Raw genomic sequence first — 25,146 nt, forward strand, 5'->3', positions numbered from 1 at the left:
AACATTTGAATGCCAAGCATATCCAGTCAGAAAACACTTTTATTATCCATGCCAGCTTAATTTTTAAGGCAGTGAAATGGAAGACTGTCATTCCAGTAAGCAACTTATTTTCATTTGTGAGAATAGAATATTTTGAGTATTCTAATTGATTTTTGAAGATGGTTTTACATGAAAACAATCCTTGTTTTTGTACATTGTACATTTGCCTTTAGGATGGAAGGAAACTAGAAACAGGCCTGGAAATTATTTTCTCAGAAAGGTACAAGCTATAACTGAATTGATTTTTGACAAATGTATCAGGAGGAGGGTCAGTCAGGCCCAAGGTATAAGGTAAATCTTGGGATTCTCAACACTTTAAAGAAGACCTGATTTTAAAAATCGTTTTATATGTATTTTTAAAGTTTGTAAAGAGATTCCAGACTGTTTGTCATGAGCTCAAGACTATTTTCTACTGTATTTTATGTCAAATTTCACTTGGATATTTTTCTAGAAATCTTAAGTCTATAATTGGGCAATAAAAAAATTGGTTATCAAATCAATATTATTATATGGCTTTTAGTGTCATGAGAATTCCCTTTTGGAAACCCATAAAAGCTCATTTTTTTCTCACTATAAACTTTATCTGTCAGTTCTCTAGAAGGTCAGAGTACTAATGTTGGAGGTGATCTGCTCTGGGACAAAGAGTCAACAAAGTGGTAGTAAAGTTAAAAAATGCCACATGGTGCTTTCCTAAGATTAGGATTTCTTTTTCATATCAAGTTTGTGCTTATTTTAAAATATGGAAAGTTATATGTCAATAGGTATAGTCTTCATACCCATCTAAATAGATAAAATAAGGTTACCTCCAGTTTTTGCATTTATATATTTCATAGTTTATTAGTTTTCTTTGTTTTCTGGAAATAACTTCTTAATTATTTGTATACTTTTAGTAGTTTGATTTCTCTCTAGATTTGTAAGTTAGGTTTTTTGGAATGGGTGGTTTAAAAAATGGAATGTGATGAAATGGTTGTGTTGGAAAACAATTCCAGGAACAGAGTTATTTCATATTACTTGAAAATGAAACATGTTGTTTAGATTGTAAAAAGTACTAGAGCTTGGAGAGTACCTTTAAAAATATTTCTCTACTAAGTCTGAGTTGCCATTGCTTAATATTTATTGATTATCCATTCACATATTGCATGTATATAAATATAGGACAAATCTGAGTGGTTATGAGAAGTCTTTTAAAATGCAAATCTCTTTCTCTTTTAGTTGACTATCCAATCAGTCCTCGCTTTGTTTTTTAACATGTGCAATATATATGGATGATTATACAATAACATTTTCCAGTTCTCTCCCCTCCCCTCCCATTCCCTCCTCTCCCCCTCCCCTGCCCTCCCCCTCCCCTTCCCTTGACAGAGTCTCTCACTGTCACCCAGAGTGGAGTGCAGTGGCACCATCTGGGCTCACTGCAAGCTCCACCTCCTGGGTTCATGCCACTCTCCTGCCTCAGCCTCCCGAGTAGCTGGAACTACAGGTGCCAGCCACCACGCCCAGCTAATTTTTTTGTATTTTTAGTGGAGACAAGGTTTCACTGTGTTAGCCAAGATGGTCTTGATCTCCTGACCCTGTCATCCACCCGCCTCAGCCTCTCAAAGTGCTGGGATTACAGGTGTAAGCCACTGCGCCCAGCCTCCAGCTTTCTTAATACAAGACACTTCAGAAATTAAATGTGCAACTAGAAGTCCTTTTCAGTTTCGTTCACCTTAATTAAATATTTGCCCTTATTTCAAGACCCATATCTAATTATCAAAGCATAACTAGATTTTGGCATTTTCCTTGAACTTTAAAACTTTCAGTTTATATTTTACCTCTTCATGTTCCATTTCAAAACTATAAGTACCAAAATAATTATTTTAGTTTCTAACACACCGTCAAAGTACAGCCTCAGATTCCTTATATATGTATAGACCTTGATCAGTTTATAATTATTTAATAAACAAGTACGTTTTAAGATTGAGAATTACTTTTAGTTCATACATTACTTAAACAAGCAGTATTTGCAAACCAAATGATAATGTTTTGAATCGCTATAGCACCATTAGTTTTAACCCTTGTTGATTAGTTTTTAAATAAGTTTCCTTATAGCAATAGTATTTATAATAATTTGAAAACCACTTGCAAGCTTCTGGAAGGGAGGAAGCCTTCAGTAATTGGGAAGTAGTTTGTTATATCAAACAATTTGGCCTCCTTCCCTAAAGTTAAGAAAAATGTTATAGCTTCTTTTAATTGAAGTTGAAACACGTTCAATGAAGACAACTTGAAGAATAAAATGAAGCACAAACAGGAAAACAAAATTGTTCCCAGTTCTACCTCAAATGATCATTTATGTTTACCTGTATGCATGTAGTCTTTCTCTCATATTATGAGATACTTATTTCATAATAGTTTTTATATATGCATTTCATGCAGTCATGCAGTAGTGTAAACATTTTCCCATGCCAATGTATATTCATTATATTTTTTGATCATTTAATCATAAGAGATACTTTTTTTTTTTTGAGACGGAGTCTTGCTCTGTCGCCCAGGCTGGAGTGCAGTGGCTGGATCTCAGCTCACTGCAAGCTCCGCCTCCCGGGTTTACGCCATTCTCCTGGCTCAGCCTCCCGAGTAGCTGGGACTACAGGCGCCCGCCACGTCACCCGGCTAGTTTTTTGTATTTTTTTAGTAGAGACGGGGTTTCACCATGTTAGCCAGGATGGTCTCGATCTCCTGACCTCGTGATCAGCCCGCCTTGGCCTCCCAAAGTGCTGGGATTACAGGCTTGAGCCACCGCGCCCGGTAAGAGATCCCTTTTTATAGGATATTTTGATTGTTTTTAATTGGGGGAAAGAGTGCAATAAAGATTTTTGATAACTTCCAGGGTTAATCCTTAGAAATGTTATTGTTGAATCAAAAGATATGCATAGTTTTCAAGCTTTTTGTATTATGATGAAATGTGATAGAATATTCTAATACTTTAAAGCAAAGCTAACTATATGTATTAGTTGATTGGGTAGCAGCTTTCAGTCTACATTTTGGAGACTTTAGAAAAGTCCTTTTTAAATTCACAAACTATTATTTGCATCTACTATACAGATGGTTGAAATTTCACTATCACCTGTTGTTCTCTTGTAACATGCAAGTATTCCTGCGAGAGGTAACACATTGTACCCCAGCAGGCATTTACTCCAAATATGATGTAGTTTATCTGACATTTTTTTTTTTTTTTTTTAGACGGAGTCTCGCTCTGTCGCCCAGGCTGGAGTGCAGTGACCGGATCTCGGCTCACTGCAAGCCCCGCCTCCCGGGTTTACGCCATTCTCCTGCCTCAGCCTCCCGAGTAGCTGGGACTACAGGCGCCCGCCACCTCGCCCGGCTAGTTTTTTGTATTTTTTAGTAGAGACGGGGTTTCACCATGTTAGCCAGGATGGTCTCTATCTCCTGACCTTGTGATCCGCCCGTCTCGGCCTCCCAAAGTGCTGGGATTACAGGCTTGAGCCACCGTGCCCGGCCCTTATCTGACATTTTAAATTTAATTCTTGCAAGTGAAGTTTGGAAACAAGGTGGGTGCATTTAACAAGGGTAATGCAAGAGGATAATAGGATACTTCAATTCTATCAAGATCAATTGAACAACTATTATAGAAAATATAGGATATTATATGCCTAGTTTTAGTAGTTTGAGTTATAAATTCTCTCTAAAATGATTCAGGCTGTTTGTTAATTGTGAATGCTGATTAATCCGGTAGAGAGACTAATGATCCCAGATATGGTGCATATATGTGCTGGAGAGAGATGCAAGGGGGGATTAACTAACTCCTAAGTAACTTTACTCTGTTTGAACACGCTGTTTGCAAAGTGTTAAATTACTTTAAGAGATGGTGAGGATGCGGAGTGCAGCTTTGGGTAGTTTGTAAGTGTGGGGAAAAGAACGAGAGATCAGTTGGTTACCATGTCTATATAGAAGGAAGTAGACATAAAAAACTCCATTTAGTTCTGTATTTGAGATGCTGTTAATCTGTGACCTTACCTTCAACTTTGTCCTTGCAAGAGACATGTGCAAAGGTGACTTAGGTTAAAAGGATTTTGGGCGGTGCGGAATGTGCCTTGTTAAACAAGTGCCTAAAGGCTGCTTATGGTTAAAGGTCATCAACATTCTCTTAACTCTCAAGAAAGAGAAAAACATTTGTCTCCTGCCCCTCCCTGGGCAATGGAACATCTCCGGGTAACACCCATTGTGCGTTCTGTTTACTGAGCAAGGAGAAAACCACCTTTAGGAATAAGGTGGGGCTTGCTGGAGCAATACTGCTAAAAGGTTTATGCATCTCAAGGCACAGCATTTTCCTTTAAACTTATTCATGTCACAGGGATTTTTGTTCATATGTCTTACTGCTGATTTCCTCCCTACCATAGTCCTATTGTCCAGTCACTCCCTTATCTTTTTGATGGTAAAGATAATTGTCAATAAATACTAAGGGAACTCAGAGGCCGGGGCCGGCGTGGGTCCTCTGTAAGCTGAGCGCCGGTCCCCTGGGCCCCGCTTTTCTTTCTCTACACTTTGTCTCTGTGTTTTATTCCTTTTCTCAAGTCTTTCGTTTCCACCTAACGAGAAACACCCACAAGTGTGGAGGGGCAGGCCACCCCTTCAGTAAGGAATACTCTGGCTATAGGGTCTTTGCTTCATTAGACAAAATATTTGTATCATTGGAATGTCTCCTTGAAAAACCAGTTGATAAAGAGATAGACAAGGGGCCACTAAATAGATAAAAGTCACAGTGCTTGTTCCAGTCAGGAAACTTCAAGCTGTTGATATGGGAAAGCCCGTGCTTCCTCTGCAGAAACTTTGGACAATAGTAGACCTTCTAGAAATTATGCACAGTTGTCTGTGTATACCTTTTCTTTATTTAACAGTTTCAATCCTAAATATCTTCAGGATAAAAAAAAAATCCCCATCTATTATTAACAGACTGACTCTTTTTCTTATAATAATGGGTAGCTAATAATATGCCCCTTGTGATATTTAAAGATAATGATACAACTCTCATTACCACATCTATTAGCCCCAGATTTACTCAGCCCTGGTCTAAACTGGGTTTCTGAGCTTTTTAAAATTTAGCATTAAAGATCTCTAGACTCTGTCCAGTTTTTCTGATGTTGCCTTTGTAAACTGTCAGCACATGTCTTAAACTATTGGCAAATCAGAAGATTATTAAAAATACGTATAGTGACTGGAAAAAGAACTTCTTCAATAAATAAATAGAAGAAAATATACTTTTACTGAATACTTCGAATACATATCTGTATTCATGTAGAATGTTGGAGATGAGAGCAGTATCAATAAATATGTTAACTGATGCAGCTTTTATTTTATTTTAAATTTATTTTTTCTGAGACAGGGTCTCTGTCCCCCAGGCTGGAGTGCAGTGGCGTGATTTCGGCTCACTGCAACCTCCGCCTCCCAGGCTCAAGAGATCCTCCCACCTCAGCCTTCCAAGTAGGCGGGACAACAGGCATGTGCCACCACACCCAGCTAATTATTTGTATTTTTGTAGAGATGGGGTTTTGCTCTGTTGCCCAGGCTGGTCTTAAACTCGTGGACTCAAGCAATCCACCAACCTTGGCCTCCCAAAGTTCTGGGATTACAGGCATGAGCCATTGTGCCTGGTCTGATACAGCTTTAAAACATGGTTTTGTTGATTTGGATGTCAAAGGACAGTTTCTAATACTGGCTTCACCTCACACTTCCTAACACCATTTAAGAAGTCCGTTACTGTAGGCCAGGCACAGTGACACGCCTGTAATCCCAGCACTTTGGGAGGCTGAGGCGGGTGAATCACCTGAGGTCAGGTTCGAGACCAGCTTGGCCAACACGGTGAAACCCCATCTCTACTAAAAACACAAAAATTAGCCAGGCATGGTGGCGTGCGCCTGCAGTTCCAGCTACTTGGGAGAGTAAGGCAGGAGAATCGCTTGAACCTGGGAGGTGGAGGTTGCAGTGAGCTGAAATCGCGCCACTGCCCTCCAGCCTAGGCAACAAGAGTGAAACTCCATCTCAAAAGAAGAAGAAGAAGGGGAACGGGAAGGGGAAGGGGAAGGGGAAGAAGAAAAGAAGAAGAAGAAAAAGATCTGTTACTGCAAAGTGCTTTTTCACTGATATAAAATGAATATTAAAAACATCAAATGTGTCTAACGTTGATACATTTAAGGATATCTTAATCCAGCTCTTCAGTCCCCTATGGAAATTCCTCTTTCTTCTCCCAAATGTTTGTCTGATATTCTTTCACCTCCTGAGATGCTAGGATTTTGCTTTTTTTTTTTTTTTTAAGATACTTTTCCTCATGGATAAATCAAATATAATTGTGAGATTATGGCCTTTTCATTTTTCATTAGAAGTGACTAAATCCAGAACCTTAGACTCAGAGACATTTATTTCACCTCATCAAGGGAATGCCACCCATGTTTGCTTGTGTTGCTGTACTTCAAATAGGACGTTGAGAATATTTGTATGTTAGAGTAACACTGCTATTTCTGTTTCAAAATTACCTGAAAATGTATGTGTCTCCCACTTAGAGAGGGAAACTTCTCAATAACTTTTGTAGTTAATATGGATTAAGTTATTAAAACATGTTTGAGTATTCTTAACCAGTATAGTTAAGAACATGTTAGTCATCTTATTTTAAACTCATTTTCGTGTGTATATTTATAATTACCCTGCACAAACTCAGTCTGAGTTAAATGTTGGCATAGAAGCCAGTGTAGGGTAGCAAGATAATGTTTCTGTCCAATAAAAAATGCCAGTATAATTATTAAGCCAGTGGACTCCTTCCAGGTCATAGACGTGACTATTTTTGAATTAAACATTCTTGTAGACTCCAGTCAGGTTGGGGAAGATGCTTTCCCATGGCATGGAACATAGTTTCTAAATCCCTCAGCAGGGCAGACGATTTTCCTTAGATTGAGGGGTGACATTTTGAATTGAATGAGATGCCACCTATTATATTTACATGGTAATACAATCTGTACATAAAATTCTGCCTATGAGGGTAAATAGTAATGAGTGATAAGAAGAAGTAATTTTTTATGTCTGATAATAGTAAAACTCTTGAATGAATTAGGAAGAAATTGTCACCGCTGTTGCTAAAGGATTTTACGGTTCATGGACTCAACACACATTTATTGAACACTTTCTGTTTGCTGAGTGCTAGAGATACAATGGTAAGCAAAACAGACCTAGTCAAGTGTCTCCATGGAACTTAATATCCAGTGGAGATATTGACATTAAATAATTACTTGTATAAATATATCCTACATGTGAGCAGTACACAGAAATGCTATAGATTGTTTTTTCAAGAGAACCTTGACTTTGCTTGATGGTAACAGTAGTAAATTTTTGAGCTAGACTAAATATGGCTATATGGCTGACTTCTTTACTTTCTACTCCAAACCTTTGTTGGCATGTGACTCTTCAATATTGTTTTTTTTTCCCCCTCTAGTCCTAGTTCTTAAGACCTATTATTCTATCAAAAAGGTGACTGTCCAGCGCTTAGGGGTAAAGAATAAGGGCTATATCTTCCGAGGAGTGATGATTGTGTTGGACTCTGGGAGGAATCAGAAGAGATTCAAACAAAACAATTTAAGTATTTCACTATTATGATATTCAGTTACTTATATTACAGATGTCTTGCTTTTACAAACGAGGAGGCATTATTAAATATTGTATGTGATTAATATATTAATTTATAGTGACATTTATATTCCACAAGCATATAAAACATATACTGTTATATATATATATCATTTAAATATTAATAATTATTAAACATTTTTATTTAATCCTAAAAATGGAGGTTTCTTTTACTTATGTTGTATCCTGTGCCTGCAGTGAAGTACAATGGAATGCCATGTGAATATGGAGTTGGAAGACCTGGGTTTTAGTCTTGCTGTCACTTACTCTTTGCTGCTGATATTCTTTATATTTTATATTCTGTAAAAGAAAAGTGGCTCAACAATGGTATCAGCCTTCCTTTCACCTATTATTCTGAACACACCTTGACTTCTCTGCTTGGGTATTCATATCCGAATGGATCAGGGAACGTAGTTTTCTCCCACTGAGCTGGTTTACAGCCCATTTCAAGAAGGGGAAGGCTTCTGGAGAAATGCCATCTTTGAGAAGGAAATACATTATTCATCTTGTCAAACTTTTATAAAAAGAATAATTGTTAGCAGAAAGTATTTAAAAATGCCTTTTTTTCTTCTCTGTTAAATAAAAGCCTAATTACTAAAGGTGGAATGGGCTCTCTAGATTGATGGTGAGGGAATTGGCTTCTCATCCTACTTCCACTTCTCAGATTAAACTAGGATGATAATAGATCAAACAGAATAAGAAACTGCAGGTGATTTTCAAAATTTATGAAGTTTACAAATATTCTCTTAGGCCATAAAACTCACTTTGGCCTAGAATTCAATTGCTTATTCTGTTTCTCCCATCTCTTTAATCAGTGTTACTTCTCTTGTATTGGTAGGTTAAAATAAACACATACCTATATGAAAAATTTTATTATTTCCTATAAATTCTGCTTCTGTCAACAATGCAGAATCAGTATTTGAAAGAGAACATAATAAAATGTGTCCAGATATACTTGCTGCTTTAGTTTAGACTTCAGGAATAATGGGAAATCATTAGTATCAAGTACAGTGCTGCCTGACACTTGTTGCTCAGAACCTGTGTTAATTGAAGCCAGTGTCACTTTCAAGGCAGAAGAAAGCAACTTTCTGTGTCCCCCAGATTTTCACTTCAGCTCCAGAAAAACCTAGTTTGTGTACTGTGTGTCGGGTTCTGAGACAGCTTTCAGGAAAATAACGGCACAGCGCCCAGTTTTCAGATTTTCACAGCCCCATGGAGAAGCAGAACATGTGAGTGACTACAGTGAAACAATTATAATTCTGCTTTACAGAGTATAAAGGAAGTCATGTTTAGGAGGAGTTCAGCGAAAGCCTTCACAGAAATGGTGATTCATGAGCAGAAATTTTAACAAAAGTTCATTAGTTGAACAGAGAGAGAAGGCTGATGGAGGTGAGATGAAAGTGTGAAGTTATAAGAGTCTAAAACAGCTCCAGGAGTGTGGGTGTTTGGTATTTGCTACAAAGTAGAGTCTGGGGAAGTTGGAGAAAAGGGATTGAAGTGGGAGAAGGCCAAATGTGGCTGTAGTGAAGAGAAAGGAAGGGCCAGGAAGTGAGTCTTAATTGCCATGTGTAGTGCCTTGGATTTTACCCTTAGGTGATTTAAGGTTTTTGAGCATGTCATTTTATGGTCACATTTCCATTTTGGAAAGATTATTTGTGATTAGCTTAAGGAGAATGGTGTGATGGCAACAAGATTGTATGGTAGCATGGAGACCTAGTTAAAAGGGTAATGCGATACTTTAAATGAGTGGTGAGATGATTTTCTGGTGTAAAACTTTCTGTTGATTCATAAATATGCTGCCATATTTGTGACTGTTGGCAAGTTAAAAATATTTATAGTATTCAGTAGAACGAATTCATTGCTGCTTTTATAGTTTGAAATTATTCATGGAATTAATAGCATTAAAAAATTGAAAAAGGGTTAATATTTTATTTGTCAGTGGAATTAAACCACTCAACTTCTCACACAAACAAAAATCTTGTAATTTTGTTATATAATGTGGAATATAACCTTACAATAATATATTGAATTTTTAATATATACTTATCTAGTTTTTTGTAGAAATTGTGCATATTTGAAAACAAGTACGTGATGTGCTTAGTATATGGTAAGTACTCAGTAACTATTTGCTGAGTTTGCATTTGATGCATGTGAGTTTTAACCAAGACACTTTATTAATTCAAGTCCTGGAATAAGTGACATATATATATTTTAAATAAAGATAGGACCTCGCTCTGTCACTCAGGCTGGAGTACAGTAGCACAGTCATGGGTCACTGTAACCTCAAACTCCTGGGCTCAAGTGATTCTCTTGCCTTAGCCTCTGGAGAAGCTAGGAATATAGGCACACACCACTACGCTCAGCTAATTTTTTAAATTTTTTGTAGAGATGGAGTCTCACAACAGCCCAGGCTGGTCTCAAATTCCTGGGTTCAAGCAATCCTCCCACCCCGACCTCCCAAAGTGCTAGGATTACAGGCATGAGCCACTGTACCCAGCCATGACTGATACTTTTAAGCAGAAAGTTAAATTCCAAACCAACAGAAAAAAAAGAAATGTTTTTCAGGGAAAATTAAAGTCACAAATACATATAAGATGCTAACTTTGCAAAGAGCATGTATTTAAAAGATCATTGCAACTCATATAATTGGAAAAGCACATTTGAAAATAGCTTTAAATTTTCTCACAGAAAATATGGCGTATGAGTTTTCCTATGAAATCTTTGTTTTGATGCATGAATTCTCAGTTCTTAGTCTCTACAGCAAGACACAAAAGTTAAGAGTTGAAGAGATTAGCGTATCCATAGCATTGAGTGGGGTATATATTATTAGCTTACCACATCTTTGTCAATTTGAACCCAGGATTAAAACAAAATGTTGCTATTTAAGTACATATGGTAGTACACAACTACAACATAAATGTTAGACTGTATGTCCCCTAACCAAATAATGGAATAATGATTAGTATCCATCAAGTGTTCGTTATCTGCAGTTCAGACTAATGCTCCGGAAGCAGATTCTTTTATATTAGCCAAACTTTGTTCACATTTATGTAGAATATTTTCAGTGCATAGAGTTTTATGACTGCAAAATTATTACTTTGCATTTGATACCAGATTATATTTCAGTTTTCAGAGATTATGTTCAGGTTTTAGAGGTTAAGATGAATTTGCTATGCCTGATTTTTATAGAAGAATTTAAAAAAGTAATGTTTTAGTAGAATCTGTTTATCTTGTCTCTTTTTTCCCCATATGATAATTGATTGTAGTATATTACTTTGAGGAAAGTTTTTTAGCAAAACGTATTTTTACTTCACACTCTTAATAGATTTCTGTTAGGGGAATCACTGGTGACATGTTTTAAAGCAAAAATCTTTTCATGCTTATTTTTACTATTTAATGAGATTTCAGGTATATTTTAATAACTTGGGGTTTCCGTGATGAATCATTAAAATAAATGAGTGGGCTGGAAGGTAATACTAACTTTTCTCACCACTACCCTATTTTACTCTGCTGGGTTATTGGTTGCTTTTTAAATAGAACCTGGGTGTGTTGGTGGGTGGAGGTGCAGAAAGCAAGGGAGAGAAAGGGTCAGTAAGAAAATACCAGGTAAACTTCTGATGACCTACTGAGAAATACTGCTCAAGTTTCACTTTCCCCAAATTAAGCCATTTAGTGTTTAAGCTCACTGTTTTTTGCTTTAACAAGCTTAAGTTTCCAAATATTGCATATAGGTAAATCAAAACTATATTTTCAACAGTTGATTGAAGTTTTAAGGTATCAAGCCATATGTGGATTAGCCTGTGGAATCAATTTCTCATGTGTGTGGGATCAAAAGTGTTAAAACCATCATCACTGAAACTGTACCTTCCTACAACTAATAACAGAAAGGTGTCTATGGAATATATTAATACAACAATTCCTCTGATTTAAAATTATTACGGGGTGTTTGGTTGGAAAATGATTTGAATATTATAGGTAACTAAATTGACGTCATATGAAGGCTAATTACAGGTTTCAGTGTGACTTAAATTTATTTTTTTAATTGACATGATATATTTAGCATATACTTTTCAGTAAATCAATAGCATATTGCAGATTTTTACTGTCTATACTGTTAAAAACATTTCAACTACCACAGCAGTTCTAAGTGCTAAAGGAGGTAGACAAAAATGTAGTTCACCTTGAAAATGATCATGGCTTAGGGAATAAAGAAATTGGGTCAAGCCTAAAATAATTGCAGGTACAATGACAAAAAGTTTTAATAAAAATTTAAAAATACAGCGCTGGTTTCAGGCTACTTTTGTTCTCTGTGATCTTATCAATGCATTATTAGTTTTTAATTGGGATGATGCTAATGGTGATTTTTCATTTTCGTCAAAATATTTGTATGAAATACTATTGATATTTTCACATTGTATCCCCCTTCAATTATAAATATACATTTTCAGATAGGTAGACAATTCTTAAATAGATCATTTTGACTTCTGATGATCTTAAATAGAATTTGAAATGGTATAAAATATTTATGTCACAGCTATCACTTTGACTTATTTTATATTGCCAAATTTGATGTTTAGCACTTAGCCATGTATCATTAAATCATAGTATCGATAATGAATTAAACTTTCAAAAAGCTTTAACAGTATAGTAGGTTTTCATTCATCTGGTGTCATTGGGGAATAAATTGTGCTGAAGAAGTGAGTTTTTCTTTAACTAAAGCTTATTTAAGCAGAAAAACTTAAAAATTGATAAAATTTATCTGAAATATTTTATATGCTCTTTTAGGGAGCAAGCATGGAGTGACCATTTACTCTTTCTTAATGTCGTATAATACTATTCTGAGTGCCATGCAAAAAGGACATGGGTTTTCTGTTTGGTATTTGTTTTCCAAACTAAGTTTTTTGTTGTTTCTTCCTTTTCAAGTGCCACATCCCTAATTCATGTATTCTTTTGTTGTTGTTGTTGTTTTGAGATAGAGTTTCGCTCTTGTTGCTCAGACTGGAGTGCAGTTGTGCTATCTCGGCTCACTGCAACCTCTGCCTCCCGGGTTCAAGCAGTTCTCCTGCTTCAGCCTCCCAAGTAGCTGGGATTGCAGGCATGCATCACCATACCTGGCTAATTTTGTATTTTTCGTAGAGACAGGCTTTCACCATGTTGGCCAATCTGGTTTCAAACTCCTGACCTCAGGTAATCCATCTGCCTCGACCTCCCACAGTGCTGGGATTACAGGCATGAACCACCGTACCCAGCCTCATTCTGGTATTCTTAATCAGTTTAAATGTTTCATAATTTAAGGTTTCTGATGGTACTTGAGACAATGCTTTAACAGGCTCATAAACTCAGGCACCAATAGGAGACTTTTAGCTCTCTGCCATCTTCTGGCAAACATCTGGCCACAGCCTCCTCCTATAAAGGAAACGCTGTCCTTGGTTTGGAGTTAGCACCTTAAACAGTGAAGCCCTATTACTGGTTCCAGGTACTCCTTAGTAGCCTTTGCTAGTGGTGCAAAAATGTCTGTATTCACCCTATATGCTTGTGAACATCTGCGGTATCAAGGTGACCACTTGTAGCTTTCTCTGACTATTGCTGAAATGGGCAAATAGTGTATTCCCTTTGTATTTTAGCAAATTCCACCATAGCAGCGAAGTGTTTTTTTTTTTCTTATTCTTTTTCAACCTCATGCTTATTTGTTTCAAGCAGTTTTCTAAAACAAAACTCAAGCTTAGCCAGAGTATTTGAACTGTTCTTTAATGTGCTATATGCCATTTGGTTTGAATCATATATTTAAAAACCAGCTTCCCCCCATTTACTTGTATCTAATGGGAATCATCTTTCTTCCAGGTTGTGCTTCAAGAAGACCATAGGGAAGAACGCATTTTCATCTTGCTGCAAAAGTTGCAATAGAAGTAAGTAGGGGAACTGCCAGGATATGTCTGTCTCCACAAAACAAGCAGAACAAATTTCCATGAATCAAAGCCACTAAGTATAGTTTTCAGAGATGGTAGGACATAGTTATTTTCCCTAGAAAAACACCCCAAATGCAGGCACACCCATTGGCCAATGGAAAAAATGTTCACATAAATGCTAGTTCAAACCTGTACATTTCACTCTTCTTACTGAACTGTCAGAAGGGTGGAAATCTACTATAGCTATAATCTTTTTTTCCCCTTTTCTGTTTTTCAGCCTCCCACATGCTTAGTGTTCAGTTCTGCCTACTGAGCGTCTTAAATCTACAGCAGCACCTACATGTACTGCCTCCACAGTGGCTGCTGATAATTTGCAGATAACTTGTGAACCAGGCCCTTAAGAAACATCATGATATGTACTTTAGATTAATCATGGAAAAGGACAAGATGATGAAGAATCAGAAAGCAGTTTTCTTTTCCAATATTGATATTGCTTTCTTTGAGGTTAGATGAGTGAGATATTCTTTAGAGTGGTTTATATCACATTTCATCACTTGGGGAAATAGGTCATTTTTACAAGAGCCTTTAGAGATCTTTTAAGTACATACAGGGCATATATTTAATACACTTTAGCATGAGTAGGTCAGAGGAAATAAAGCAAGATAGTAGATATCTACGATGTAATCAGGTAAGCAAATTAATGTGAAACTGTTTATATTCTGTCTTGAAACCCTTGGTATAATTTTCAAAATTGCCTTTTATTCTTTTCAGTTACTTTCTAGAAATTTCTGTCATTTGAAGGATTAATGGCTACCACTTGTTGAACCTAGAGGGTGTCTGTGAACTTGTTGAACACTGCCTTATTAGAACGGAAGTCTCCAGTGGACCATGAACTCTGCATAGCTGGGACTCTGAGCTTACCTCTTACTCACAAAACCTGCAGGGCTCTCAAATTCATGTTTAAAATGCAAGCTACTGACAAGGAATGGGTAAACACCCACTGCAATTTCAAACGCATATGTATATCCACTTTCCTCATCTATTCTTGGTGGGTAGGAGACCACGATTGAAAATTACTGAACTTAAAATGGTAGAAAATTTGAAGAGATACTTTCTCCTTAAGTAGAGTGATTTATACTAATGGTGGGATGGACTAAATACCTTCTTACTGTTTGTAGTCTATACTGTGCTTCACATGCATTTTCTAATTTTATCTTAACAACACACGTCTGAGGTTAGTATTGTTGTCTCTATTTTGGAGATGATGAGACTGGGTCCTACAAAGTTAGGTAACTTGTCCAAGGTCATACAGCTTGGAAGTGACAGAGCTGAGGTTCAAACGTGTATGTCCTTGATCCTAGGATTCATGCCTTTTCCTCCTGAGGACCACAGATTCTTATTTTGCATTTAAATGAAATACACACACACAGCCCCCACCCCCCCGCCCACATAATATATAGATATGTTCCCCCATCCTCCCAAATGCTCATTGGAAAATTTAGACATCAAAAAAAAGCCTTTTTACTTTGAAATGCAATTTAAGTGGCCATTACTTTGAACAAAGTGAAGTGTAGTTTCATTAGTGAAGAACATCATTGAGTCATTGAGACTAATAATTTTGTGGAACAACATTATTAAGAAAAGCAATATGCTATATAATGAGTGATATTTACTTAAGTCATAAAGGAAAATTCAAACATCTGGAATATTTTTTAAGCAATATAGCATTTATGCATGGAATGATGTTTTTCCCCTATGTCTTACAGGAAATAACATATAATTTGAGATGTATATGAGAGATTTGATGTTCATAGATATCTTTTTATTTCACTGAGCACATAACAAAAATTATATTAAAATGAAAAATTGCTTGATAGTGAATTCTGTGTGATGAAATTTTATCATGTCTTTATTAACCCCATTATTGCTACTTTATCTCTCTTACTAGGTTGCTTGTCTAAAGAAAAGTTGTAGAAATCTTATTGGTTCACACACATACAACTTTACCACATTGTTTTGGTGTTCCTTTGGGGGTGATATATTGGCAAGTGTGGGGAAGTGATCAAAGTATGTGTAGTGTCTCAAGAAATTGCATCATCAAGTTTTTAACACTAGAAAATAGAGATTTGCATGTGGCTGATATGCCTTCTTTTTTTTTTTTAGTGTCTTTTTTTTATTGTTATTATACTTTAAGTTCTAGGGTACATGTGCATAACGTGCAGGTTTGTTACATATGTATACTTGTGCCATGTTGGTGTGCTGCACCCATCAACTCGTCAGCACCCATCAACTCGTCATTTATATCAGGTATAACTCCCAATGCAATCCCTCCCCCCTCCCCCCTCCCCATGATAGGCCCCAGTGTGTGATGTTCCCCTTCCCGAGTCCAAGTGATCTCATTGTTCAGTTCCCACCTATGAGTGAGAACATGTGGTGTTTGGTTTTCTGTTCTTGTGATAGTTTGCTAAGAATGATGGTTTCCAGCTGCATCCATGTCCCTACAAAGGACACAAACTCATCCTTTTTTATGGCTGCATAGTATTCCATGGTGTATATGTGCCACATTTTCTTAATCCAGTCTGTCACTGATGGACATTTGGGTTGATTCCAAGTCTTTGCTATTGTGAATAGTGCCACAGTAAACATACGTGTGCATGTGTCTTTATAGCAGCTTGATTTATAATCCTGTAGGTATATACCCAATAATGGGATGGCTGGGTCATATGGTACTTCTAGTTCTAGATCCTTGAGGAATCGCCATACTGTTTTCCATAATGGTTGAACTAGTTTACAATCCCACCAACAGTGTAAAAGTATTCCTATTTCTCCACATCCTCTCCAGCACCTGTTGTTTCCTGACTTTTTAATGATTGCCATTCTAACTGATGTGAGATAGTATGTCATTGTGGTTTTGACTTGCATTTCTCTGATGGCCAGTGATGATGAGCATTTTTTCATGTGTCTGTTGGCTGTATGAATGTTGTCTTTTGAGAAATGTCTGTTCATATCCTTTGCCTACTTTTTGATGGGGTTGTTTGTTTTTTTCTTATAAATTTGTTTGAGTTCTTTGTAGGTTCTGGATATTAGCCCTTTGTCAGATGAGTAGATTGCAAAAATTTTCTCCCATTCTGTAGGCTGCCTGTTCACTCTGATGGTAGTTTCTTTTGCTGTGCAGAAGCTCTTTAGTTTAATTAAATCCCATTTGTCAATTTTGGCTTTTGTTGCCATTGCTTTTGGTGTTTTAGACATGAAATTCTTGCCCATGCCTATGTCCTGAATGGTATTACCTAGGTTTTCTTCTAGGGTTTTTATGGTATTAGGTCTAACATTTAAGTCTCTAATCCATCTTGAATTAATTTTCATATAAGGAGTAAGGAAAGGATCCAGTTTCAGCTTTCTACTTATGGCTAGCCAATTTTCCCAGCACCATTTATTAAATAGGGAATCTTTTCCCCATTTCTTGTTTTTGTCAGGTTTGTCAAAGATCAGATGGCTGTAGATGTGTGGTATTATTTCTGAGGACTCTGTTCTGTTCCATTGGTCTATATCTCTGTTTTGGTACCAGTACCATGCTGTTTTGGTTACTGTAGCCTTGTAGTATACTTTGAAGTCAGGTAGCGTGATGCCTCCAGCTTTGTTCTTTTGACTTAGGATTGTCTTGGCAATGTGGGCTCTTTTTTGGTTCCATATGAACTTTAAAGCAGTTTTTTCCAATTCTGTGAAGAAAGTCATTGGTAGCTTGATGGGGATGGCATTGAATCTATAAATGACCTTGGGCAGTATGGCCATTTTCACGATATTGATTCTTCCTATCCATGAGCATGGTATGTTCTTCCATTTGTTTGTGTCCTCTTTGATTTCACTGAGCAGTGGTTTGTAGTTCTCCTTGAGGAGGTCCTTTACATCCCTTGTAAGTTGGATTCCTAGGTATTTTATTCTCTTTGAAGCAATTGTGAATGGAAGTTCATTCCTGATTTGGCTCTCTGCTTGTCTGTTACTAGTGTATAAGAATGCTTTTTTTGCACATTAATTTTGTATCCGGAGACTTTGCTGAAGTTTCTTAACAGCTTAAGGAGATTTTGGGCTGAGACGATGGGGTTTTCTAAATATATAATCATGTCATCTGCAAACAGGGACAATTTGACTTCTTCTTTTCCTAACTGAATACCCTTGATTTCTTTCTCTTGCCTGATTGCCCTAGCCAAAATTTCCAACACTATGTTGAATAGGAGTGGTGAGAGAGGGCACCCCTGTCTTTTGCCAGTTTTCAAAGGGAATTTTTCAGTTTTTGCCCATTCAGTATGATATTGGCTGTGGGTTTGTCATAAATAGCTCTTATTATTTTGAGGTACGTTCCATCAATACCGAATTTATTGAGCGTTTTTAGCATGTAGGGCTGTTGAATTTTGTCAAAAGCCTTTTCTGCATCTATTGAGATAATCATGTGGTTTTTGTCTTTGGTTCTGTTTATATGCTGGATTACGTTTATTGATTTGTGTATGTTGAACCAGCCTTGCATCTCAGGGATGAAGCCCACTTGATCATGGTGGATAAGCTTTTTGATGTGCTGCTGGATCCGGTTTGGCAGTATTTTATTGAGAATTTTTGCATCGATGTTCATCAGGGATATTGGTCTAAAATTCTCTTTTTTTGTTGTGTCCCTGCCAGGCTTTGGTATCAGGATGATGTTGGCCTCATAAAATGAGTTAGGGAGGATTCCCTCTTTTTCTATTGATTGGAGTAGTTTCAGAAGGAATGGTACCAGCTTCTCCTCGTACCTCTGGTAGAATTCAGCTGTGAATCCATCTGGTCCTGGACTTTTTTTGGTTGTTAGGCTATTAATTATTGCCTCAATTTCAGAGCCTGCTATTGTTCTATTCAGGGATTCAGCTTCTCCCTGGCTTAGTCTTGGGAGAGTGTAAGTGTCCAGGAAATTATCCATTTCTTCTAGATTTTCTAGTTGATTTGCGTAGAGGCATTTATAGTATTCTCTGATGGTAGTTTGTATGTCTGTGGGGTCGGTGGTGATATCTCCTTTATCATTTTTTATTGCATCTATTTGATTCTTCTCTCTTTTCTTCTTGATTAGTTTTGCTAGTGGTCTATCAATTTTGTTGATCTTTTCAAAAAACCAACTCCTGGATTCATTGATTTTTTGGAGGGTTTTTTGTGTCTCTATCTCCTTCAGTTCTGCTCTGATCTTAGTTATTTCTTGCCTTCTGCTAGCTTTTGAATGTGTTTGCTCTTGCTTCTCTAATTCTTTCAATTGTGATGTTAGAATGTCAATTTTAGATCTTTCTAGCTTTCTCTTATGGGCATTTAGTGCTATAAATTTCCCTCTACACACTGCTTTAAATGTGTCCCAGAGATTCTGGTATGTTGTATCTTTGTTCTCATTGGTTTCAAAGAACATCTTTATTTCTGCCTTCATTTCGTTATGTACCCAGTAGTCATTCAGGAGCAGGTTATTCAGTTTCCATGTACTTGAGCGGTTTTGATTGAGTTTCTTAGTCCTGAGTCCTATTTTGATTGCACTGTGGTCTGAGAGACAGTTTGTGATAATTTCTGTTCTTGTACATTTGCTGAGGAGTGCTTTACTTCCAATTATGCGGTCACTTTTGGAATAAGTGTGATGTGGTGCTGAGAAGAATGTATATTCTGTTGATTTGGGGTGGAGAGTTCTGTAGATGTCTATTAGGTCTGCTTGCTGCAGAGATGAGTTCAATGCCTAGATATCCTTGTTAACTTTCTGTCTCATTGATCTGTCTAATGTTGACAGTGGGGTGTTGAAGTCTGCCATTATTATTGTATGGGAGTCTAAGTCTCTTTGTAAGTCTCTAAGGACTTGCTTTATGAATCTGGGTGCTCCTGTATTGGGTGCATAGATATTTAGGATAGTTAGCTCTTCCTGTTGAATTGATCCCTTAACCATTATCTAATGTCCTTCTTTGTCTGGTTTGATCTTTGATGGTTTAAAGTCTGTTTTATCAGAGAGTAGTATTGCAAGCCCTGCTTTTATGTTTTGTTCTCCATTTGCTTGGTAGATCTTCCTCCATCCCTTTATTTTGAGCCTATGTATGTCTCTGCATGTGAGATGGGTCTCCTGAATACAACAGACTGATGGATCTTGACTCTTTATCCAGTTTGCCAGTCTGTGTCTTTTAATTGGACCATTTAGTCCATTTACGTTTAAGGTTAATTTTGTTATGTGTGAGTTTGATCCTGCCATTATGATATTAACTGGTTATTTTGCTCATTAGTTGATGCAGTTTCTTCCTAGCCTTGATGGTCTTTACATTTTGGCATGTTTTTGCAATGGCTGGTACCGGTTGTTCCTTTCCATGTTTAGTGCTTCCTTCAGGGTCTCTTGTAAGGCAGGCCTGGTGGTGACAAAATCTCTAAGCATTTGCTTATCTGTAAAGGATTTGATTTCTCCTTCACTGAGGAAACTTAGTTTGGCTGGATATGAAATTTTGGGTTTAAAATTCTTTTCTTTAAGAATGTTGAATATTGGCCCCCACTCTCTCCTGGCTTGTAGAGTTTCTGCCGAGAGATCTGCTGTTAGTCTGATGGGCTTCCCTTTGTGGGTAACCCGACCTTTCTCTCTGGCTGCCCTTAAGATTTTTTCCTTCATTTCAACTTTGTGAATCTGGCAATTATGTGTCTTAGAGTTGCTCTTCTCCAGGAGTATCTTTGTGGCATTCCCTGTAAATCCTGAATTTGAATGTTGGCCTGCCGTACTAGGTTGGGGAAGTTCTCCTGGATGATATCCAGTTCCGTTTAAATCCTGAATTTGAATGCTGGCTTGCCCTACTAGGTTGGGGAAGTTCTCCTGGATGATATCCTGAGGAGTGTTTTCCAACTTGGTTCCATTTTCCCCCTCACTTTCAGGCACCCCAATCAGATGTAGATTTGGTCCTTTCACTTAATCCCATACTTCTTGCAGGCTTTGTTCATTTCTTTTTCTTCTTTTTTCTTTAGATTTGTCTTCTCGTTTCATTTCATTCATTTGATCCTCAATCGCTGATACTCTTTCTTCCAGTTGATCGAGTCAGTTACTGAAGCTTGTGCATTTGTCACGTATTTCACGTGCCATGGTTTTCATCTCTTGTCAGCTCGTTTATGGCCTTCTCTGCATTAATTTTTCTAGTTATCAATTCTTCCACTCTTTTTTCAAGATTTTTAGTTTCTTTGCGCTGGGTGTGTAATTCCTCCTTTAGCTCTGAGAAGTTTGATGGACTGAAGCCTTCTCTCATCTTGTCAAAGTCATTCTCCATCCAGCGTTGATCCGTTGCTGGTGATGAGCTGCGTTCCTTTGGAGGGGCAGATGCGCTCTTATTTTTTGAATTTCCAGCTTTTCTGCCCTGCTTTTTCCCCATCTTTGTGGTTTTATCTGCCTCTGGTCTTTGATGATGGTGACGTACTGATGGGGTTTTGGTGTGGGTGTGCTTCCTGTTTGTTAGTTTTCCTTCTAACAGGACCCTCAGCTGTAGGTCTGTTGGAGATTGCTTGAGGTCCATTCCAGACCCTGTTTGCCTGGGTATCAGCAGCAGAGGCTGCAGAAGATAGAATATTGCTGAACAGCGAGTGTACCTGTCTGATTCTTGCTTTGGAAGCTTCCTCTCAGGGGTGTACTCCACCGTGTGAGGTGTGGGGTGTCGGTCTGCCCCTAGTGGGGGATGTCTCCCAGTTAGGCTACTCAGGGGTCAGGGACCCACTTGAGCAGGCAGTCTGTCGGTTCTCAAATCTCAGCCTCCGTGTTGGGAGATCCACTGCTCTCTTCAAAGCTGTCAGACAGAGTCATTTGCATCTGGAGAGATTTCTGCTGCTTTTTGTTGTTGTTGTTGTTGTTGTTTAGCTGTGCTCTGTCCCTAGAGGTGGAGTCTACAGAGACTGGCAGGCCTCCTTGAGCTGCTGTGAGCTCCACCCAGTTGGAGCTTCCCAGCGGCTTTGTTTACCTACTTAAGCTTCAGCAATGGTGGGCACCCCTCCCCCAGCCTCGCTGCTGCCTTGCTATTAGATCACAGACTGCTGTGCTAGCAATGAGGGAGGCTCCGTGGGCGTGGAACCCTCCCGGGCAGGTGTGGGATATAATCTCCTGGTGTGCCTGTTTGCTAAGACCCTTGGTAAAGCGCAGTATTGGGATGGGAATTACCCGATTTTCCAGGTAACTTTTGTGTGTTTCAGTTCCCCTGGCCAGGAAAAGGGATTCCCTTTCCCCTTGCATGTCCCAGGTGAGGCGATGCCTCGCCCTGCTTCAGCTCTCGCTGGTCGGGCTGCAGCAGCTGACCAGCACCGATTGTCCGGCACTCCCTAGTGAGATGACCCCAGTACCTCAGTTGAAAATGCAGAAATCACCTGTCTTCTGTGTTGCTCGCGCTGGGAGCTGGAGACTGGAGCTGTTCCTATTCGGCCATCTTGCTCCGCTCCCCGCCTTCTTTTAAATACGTATTCAGTAGGGGCAGTTATACCTGCTGAATTTAGAGATGTAGTAATACAAGAGTTACAGAATCAGAGAATTTCTGAACCAGAAAGGGCCTAATAAATGAAGGGCTCTTGAAGTGAAAGTCGTCATTAGAAGATGAGTTCAGTGACTGTCTAAGACTAGAGCTCTAAGTCAAGTAGTTTCTGAGATTACTGAGTTAGGCTTACAGCTGAACAAACCAGGAAGTGAGTGATCACAGCAGGTGAGGGCTTTCAGCTTTCTGGTGTTGGAGAAAAAACTAAGAGTCATAGGGGAGATAATCTTACGACATGAGGAAAACAAATCAGAAAAATAAAAACACCTTTATTTCTTCTTATTAACACAAATGATATAAAACTTTAAGTGTTATATACTTTTTTAAATAATGGGATAAGCCTATTTTAAAAAATAATACATTGCTAAATTATTTGTATTTTCTGAGTATAAAATTTGAGCTTATTTTTATTAAAAATTTTATACATGTATGTAATGGAAAAAATACACCTTTTTTGGTTATCTAGGATCTGAAGGTTTGAACGGGCCAATGAGTATCCTCATCATTGAAGCATTCTATGGAGGCTCCCATAAACAGCTGGTGGATCTTCTCCAAGAAGAGTTAGGAGACTGCGTCCTTTATACTCTTCCTGCAAAGAAATGGCATTGGAGAGCCCGGACATCTGCTTTATACTTCTCTCAGACCATTCCCATCAGTGAGCATTACAGGTAATTAGAGCTCAGGATGCATTTTCAGCTTTTACAAAAGAATACCTGTTATGAGGATGTTGCTTCTCTATCAGCATCTTTGAGAATTTCTGCAACTATGGAAGTGGTTATTATGACTACAGTAGATATTTCTTTAGAGAAAGCAGAGCAGTGAAGTACACTCATCCTCTAAAGACACCTGGTCAGTGGGAAAGAAGCTTCATTTAGAACCAACCACATGTGTTTTCTCATTGTCTTGTGATTTCATTATGTATATGGGTGTGAGTGTGGGTAACAATTTTTGGCCTGAGAGAAGAGTAGATCTTCTAGTTTGGTTCATTGTATCTGCTCTGTACTAGGAACCAGAGTTGAAAGGCGGATATGTCCAAGGCTTTAAAGTCTGTTGAGGTAGAGATAGGCAAGTGCAATGAGAGGTGAACGATGGAGAGGTTGATTTGGACTGTGACAAACTGGAGGTGGCTTTATAGAGTTGGTAACCTTTGACTTATTCTTGAAGGATGAGTAGATTTGAGGGACACAGAACTCAATTCTGAATTCTGGTTTGTTAGGAAGTAGGAACTAGGAGGACCTATTAGAAAGAGTCTCATGAGCTGGGTATGGTGGCATGTGCCTCTGGTCTCAGTTACTCAGGAGGCTGAGGTGGGAGGATTACTTGAGCCCAGGAGTTCAAGACTCTAGTGAGCCAGGATTGTGCCACTGCACTCCAGCCTGGGCAATGGAGTGAGATCCCCATCCCTAATAATAATAATAATAATAATTTAGAAAATAGGAGTCTTATGGGACACACTGAGAAGATGGAGGTAAATACTCATTACATTTTAACTGAGGGAAGAGACAGGATGGAATCCCCTTGAACATCTCTTCCTCCTTATTCTCCATTTGTATGTATTCCTGTATATTTTCCTGATGGTTAAATAGTGGAAGACTATCCTATGGTGGTTAACATAGCTAATGTTTTTGCCATTTATTATCACAAATAATATAAAACTTTAAGTGTTACCTACTTTTTTAAATAATGGGATAAGCCTGTGTGTAGGAATGCATTGATTTGGGCAGGAATGAAAAGTTTTGGGCTGATAATGAATGGAGTTAGAGCAGATAGGTTCTTAGAGGAAGGACATGTTGGAAGCTGCAATGCCCACCTTACCTCTAGTACCTGTACCCATCTGTTGCTTGTAAAGTGGCCACAGGAGACATAGCAGCTTGTGACTTAAATGTAACTTGCTGTTCCTAGTAGGAACTTGAGGAATTCAGAGAGTAACCATTTTCTGTATAAAAGCCATGTATCGTCTCTGAGAATGCATAGTGTCAGATGGAATAACAGTGAGCATTCCAGTTACGTGGCTTAGGATTTTAAAAGTAAAATGCTGTTTTAGTGCGTATTCAGAATTTTTTTTTTAATGTAAAGTGTATCCTTCCTTACATAATTTAGTGTTTTATATTCTGATATAGTGAATATTGTGAATATAGTAATAAGTGAATATTGTTGAGTCACTAATAGTATGAGGAATTTCAATGAACATGTTAATATAAAAGTTGTGACTATTGCTGTGTTAAAATATGACTGTTTATGGTTGCTTTCACATCCCATTTAATTGTGTTTTTGCAGCACCAATTGTATTATATTACTTAAGGTCAAGTAATCCAGTTGACTTTAGGGCACTTTTTCATTTAACAGTAGCATTAAATATAATAAATTTCTACAGTGATTAGAACATTAAAATGAGCCATTTCTTTATCTGTTGTTTGATTTCATTTTGATTATGCAGTTTTTCGGAATTACATTGTTGTATCACAAATATATGTGTGTGGATAGCAAGCAAACACTTCTGCACATATGGCTTCCCTACTCCCTTTGAAGCCTGAAGCATTTGAGGCTAAGTGTCACAGTGCTCTTTGAAGCAGTCTTATTTGGGAGGTGGATATCTGAAAGATCATGATGTATAAAGCCTTACTCTCTGATAGCCATAACCTCCACCACCTAACAATGGTATCTGTCATCTTTCAAGGTATGCCATTTAGCCTTTGCAGTTAACCATACTAATCTAATCAGTCTTTAACCCAAAGACATGTCTTACCAGTTTAACTTATATTTGAACAATGATAACTTCTCTACTCTTTACCAAGTAACTTTTTTGAATACTTTTAGAAAAATAGCAGTAGCATGAAAACTTGATCGCACAGTACTAAGTTAACAAATACGTGCATTCAATCCTAGATTGAAGTGCAAGAGTAACCTTTTGTTACACCAAGTAAGTCTGAGATCTGTGGAGATTTTTAAAGATATGAAAAATTTTTGTTTTCCAGTTGTTACTGTTTTTGTATACTTGGTGCATGAAATCATCAAAA

General features: G+C 37.8%; 1 protein-coding gene across 14 annotated transcripts in view; it reads left to right on the forward strand.

Moving 5' to 3' along the window:
• GTDC1 (glycosyltransferase like domain containing 1) overlaps nucleotides 1-25,146 on the forward strand; it is a 403,927-nt gene that overhangs the window by 114,575 nt on the left and 264,206 nt on the right. For all 14 annotated transcript variants that reach the window (XM_033231599.1, XM_033231600.1, XM_033231598.1 and 11 more), the window contains 2 exons: nucleotides 13,546-13,610; nucleotides 22,596-22,797. In XM_033231599.1, coding sequence (XP_033087490.1) covers nucleotides 22,619-22,797 — 179 coding nt within the window. In that variant the 5' untranslated portion in view covers nucleotides 13,546-13,610; nucleotides 22,596-22,618. The remainder of the gene's footprint in view (nucleotides 1-13,545; nucleotides 13,611-22,595; nucleotides 22,798-25,146) is intronic.

The sequence above is a fragment of the Trachypithecus francoisi genome, unplaced genomic scaffold, assembly GCF_009764315.1.
Source record: "Trachypithecus francoisi isolate TF-2019V2 unplaced genomic scaffold, Tfra_2.0 Lachesis_group13, whole genome shotgun sequence".
Classification (NCBI taxonomy): Eukaryota; Metazoa; Chordata; class Mammalia; order Primates; family Cercopithecidae; genus Trachypithecus; species Trachypithecus francoisi.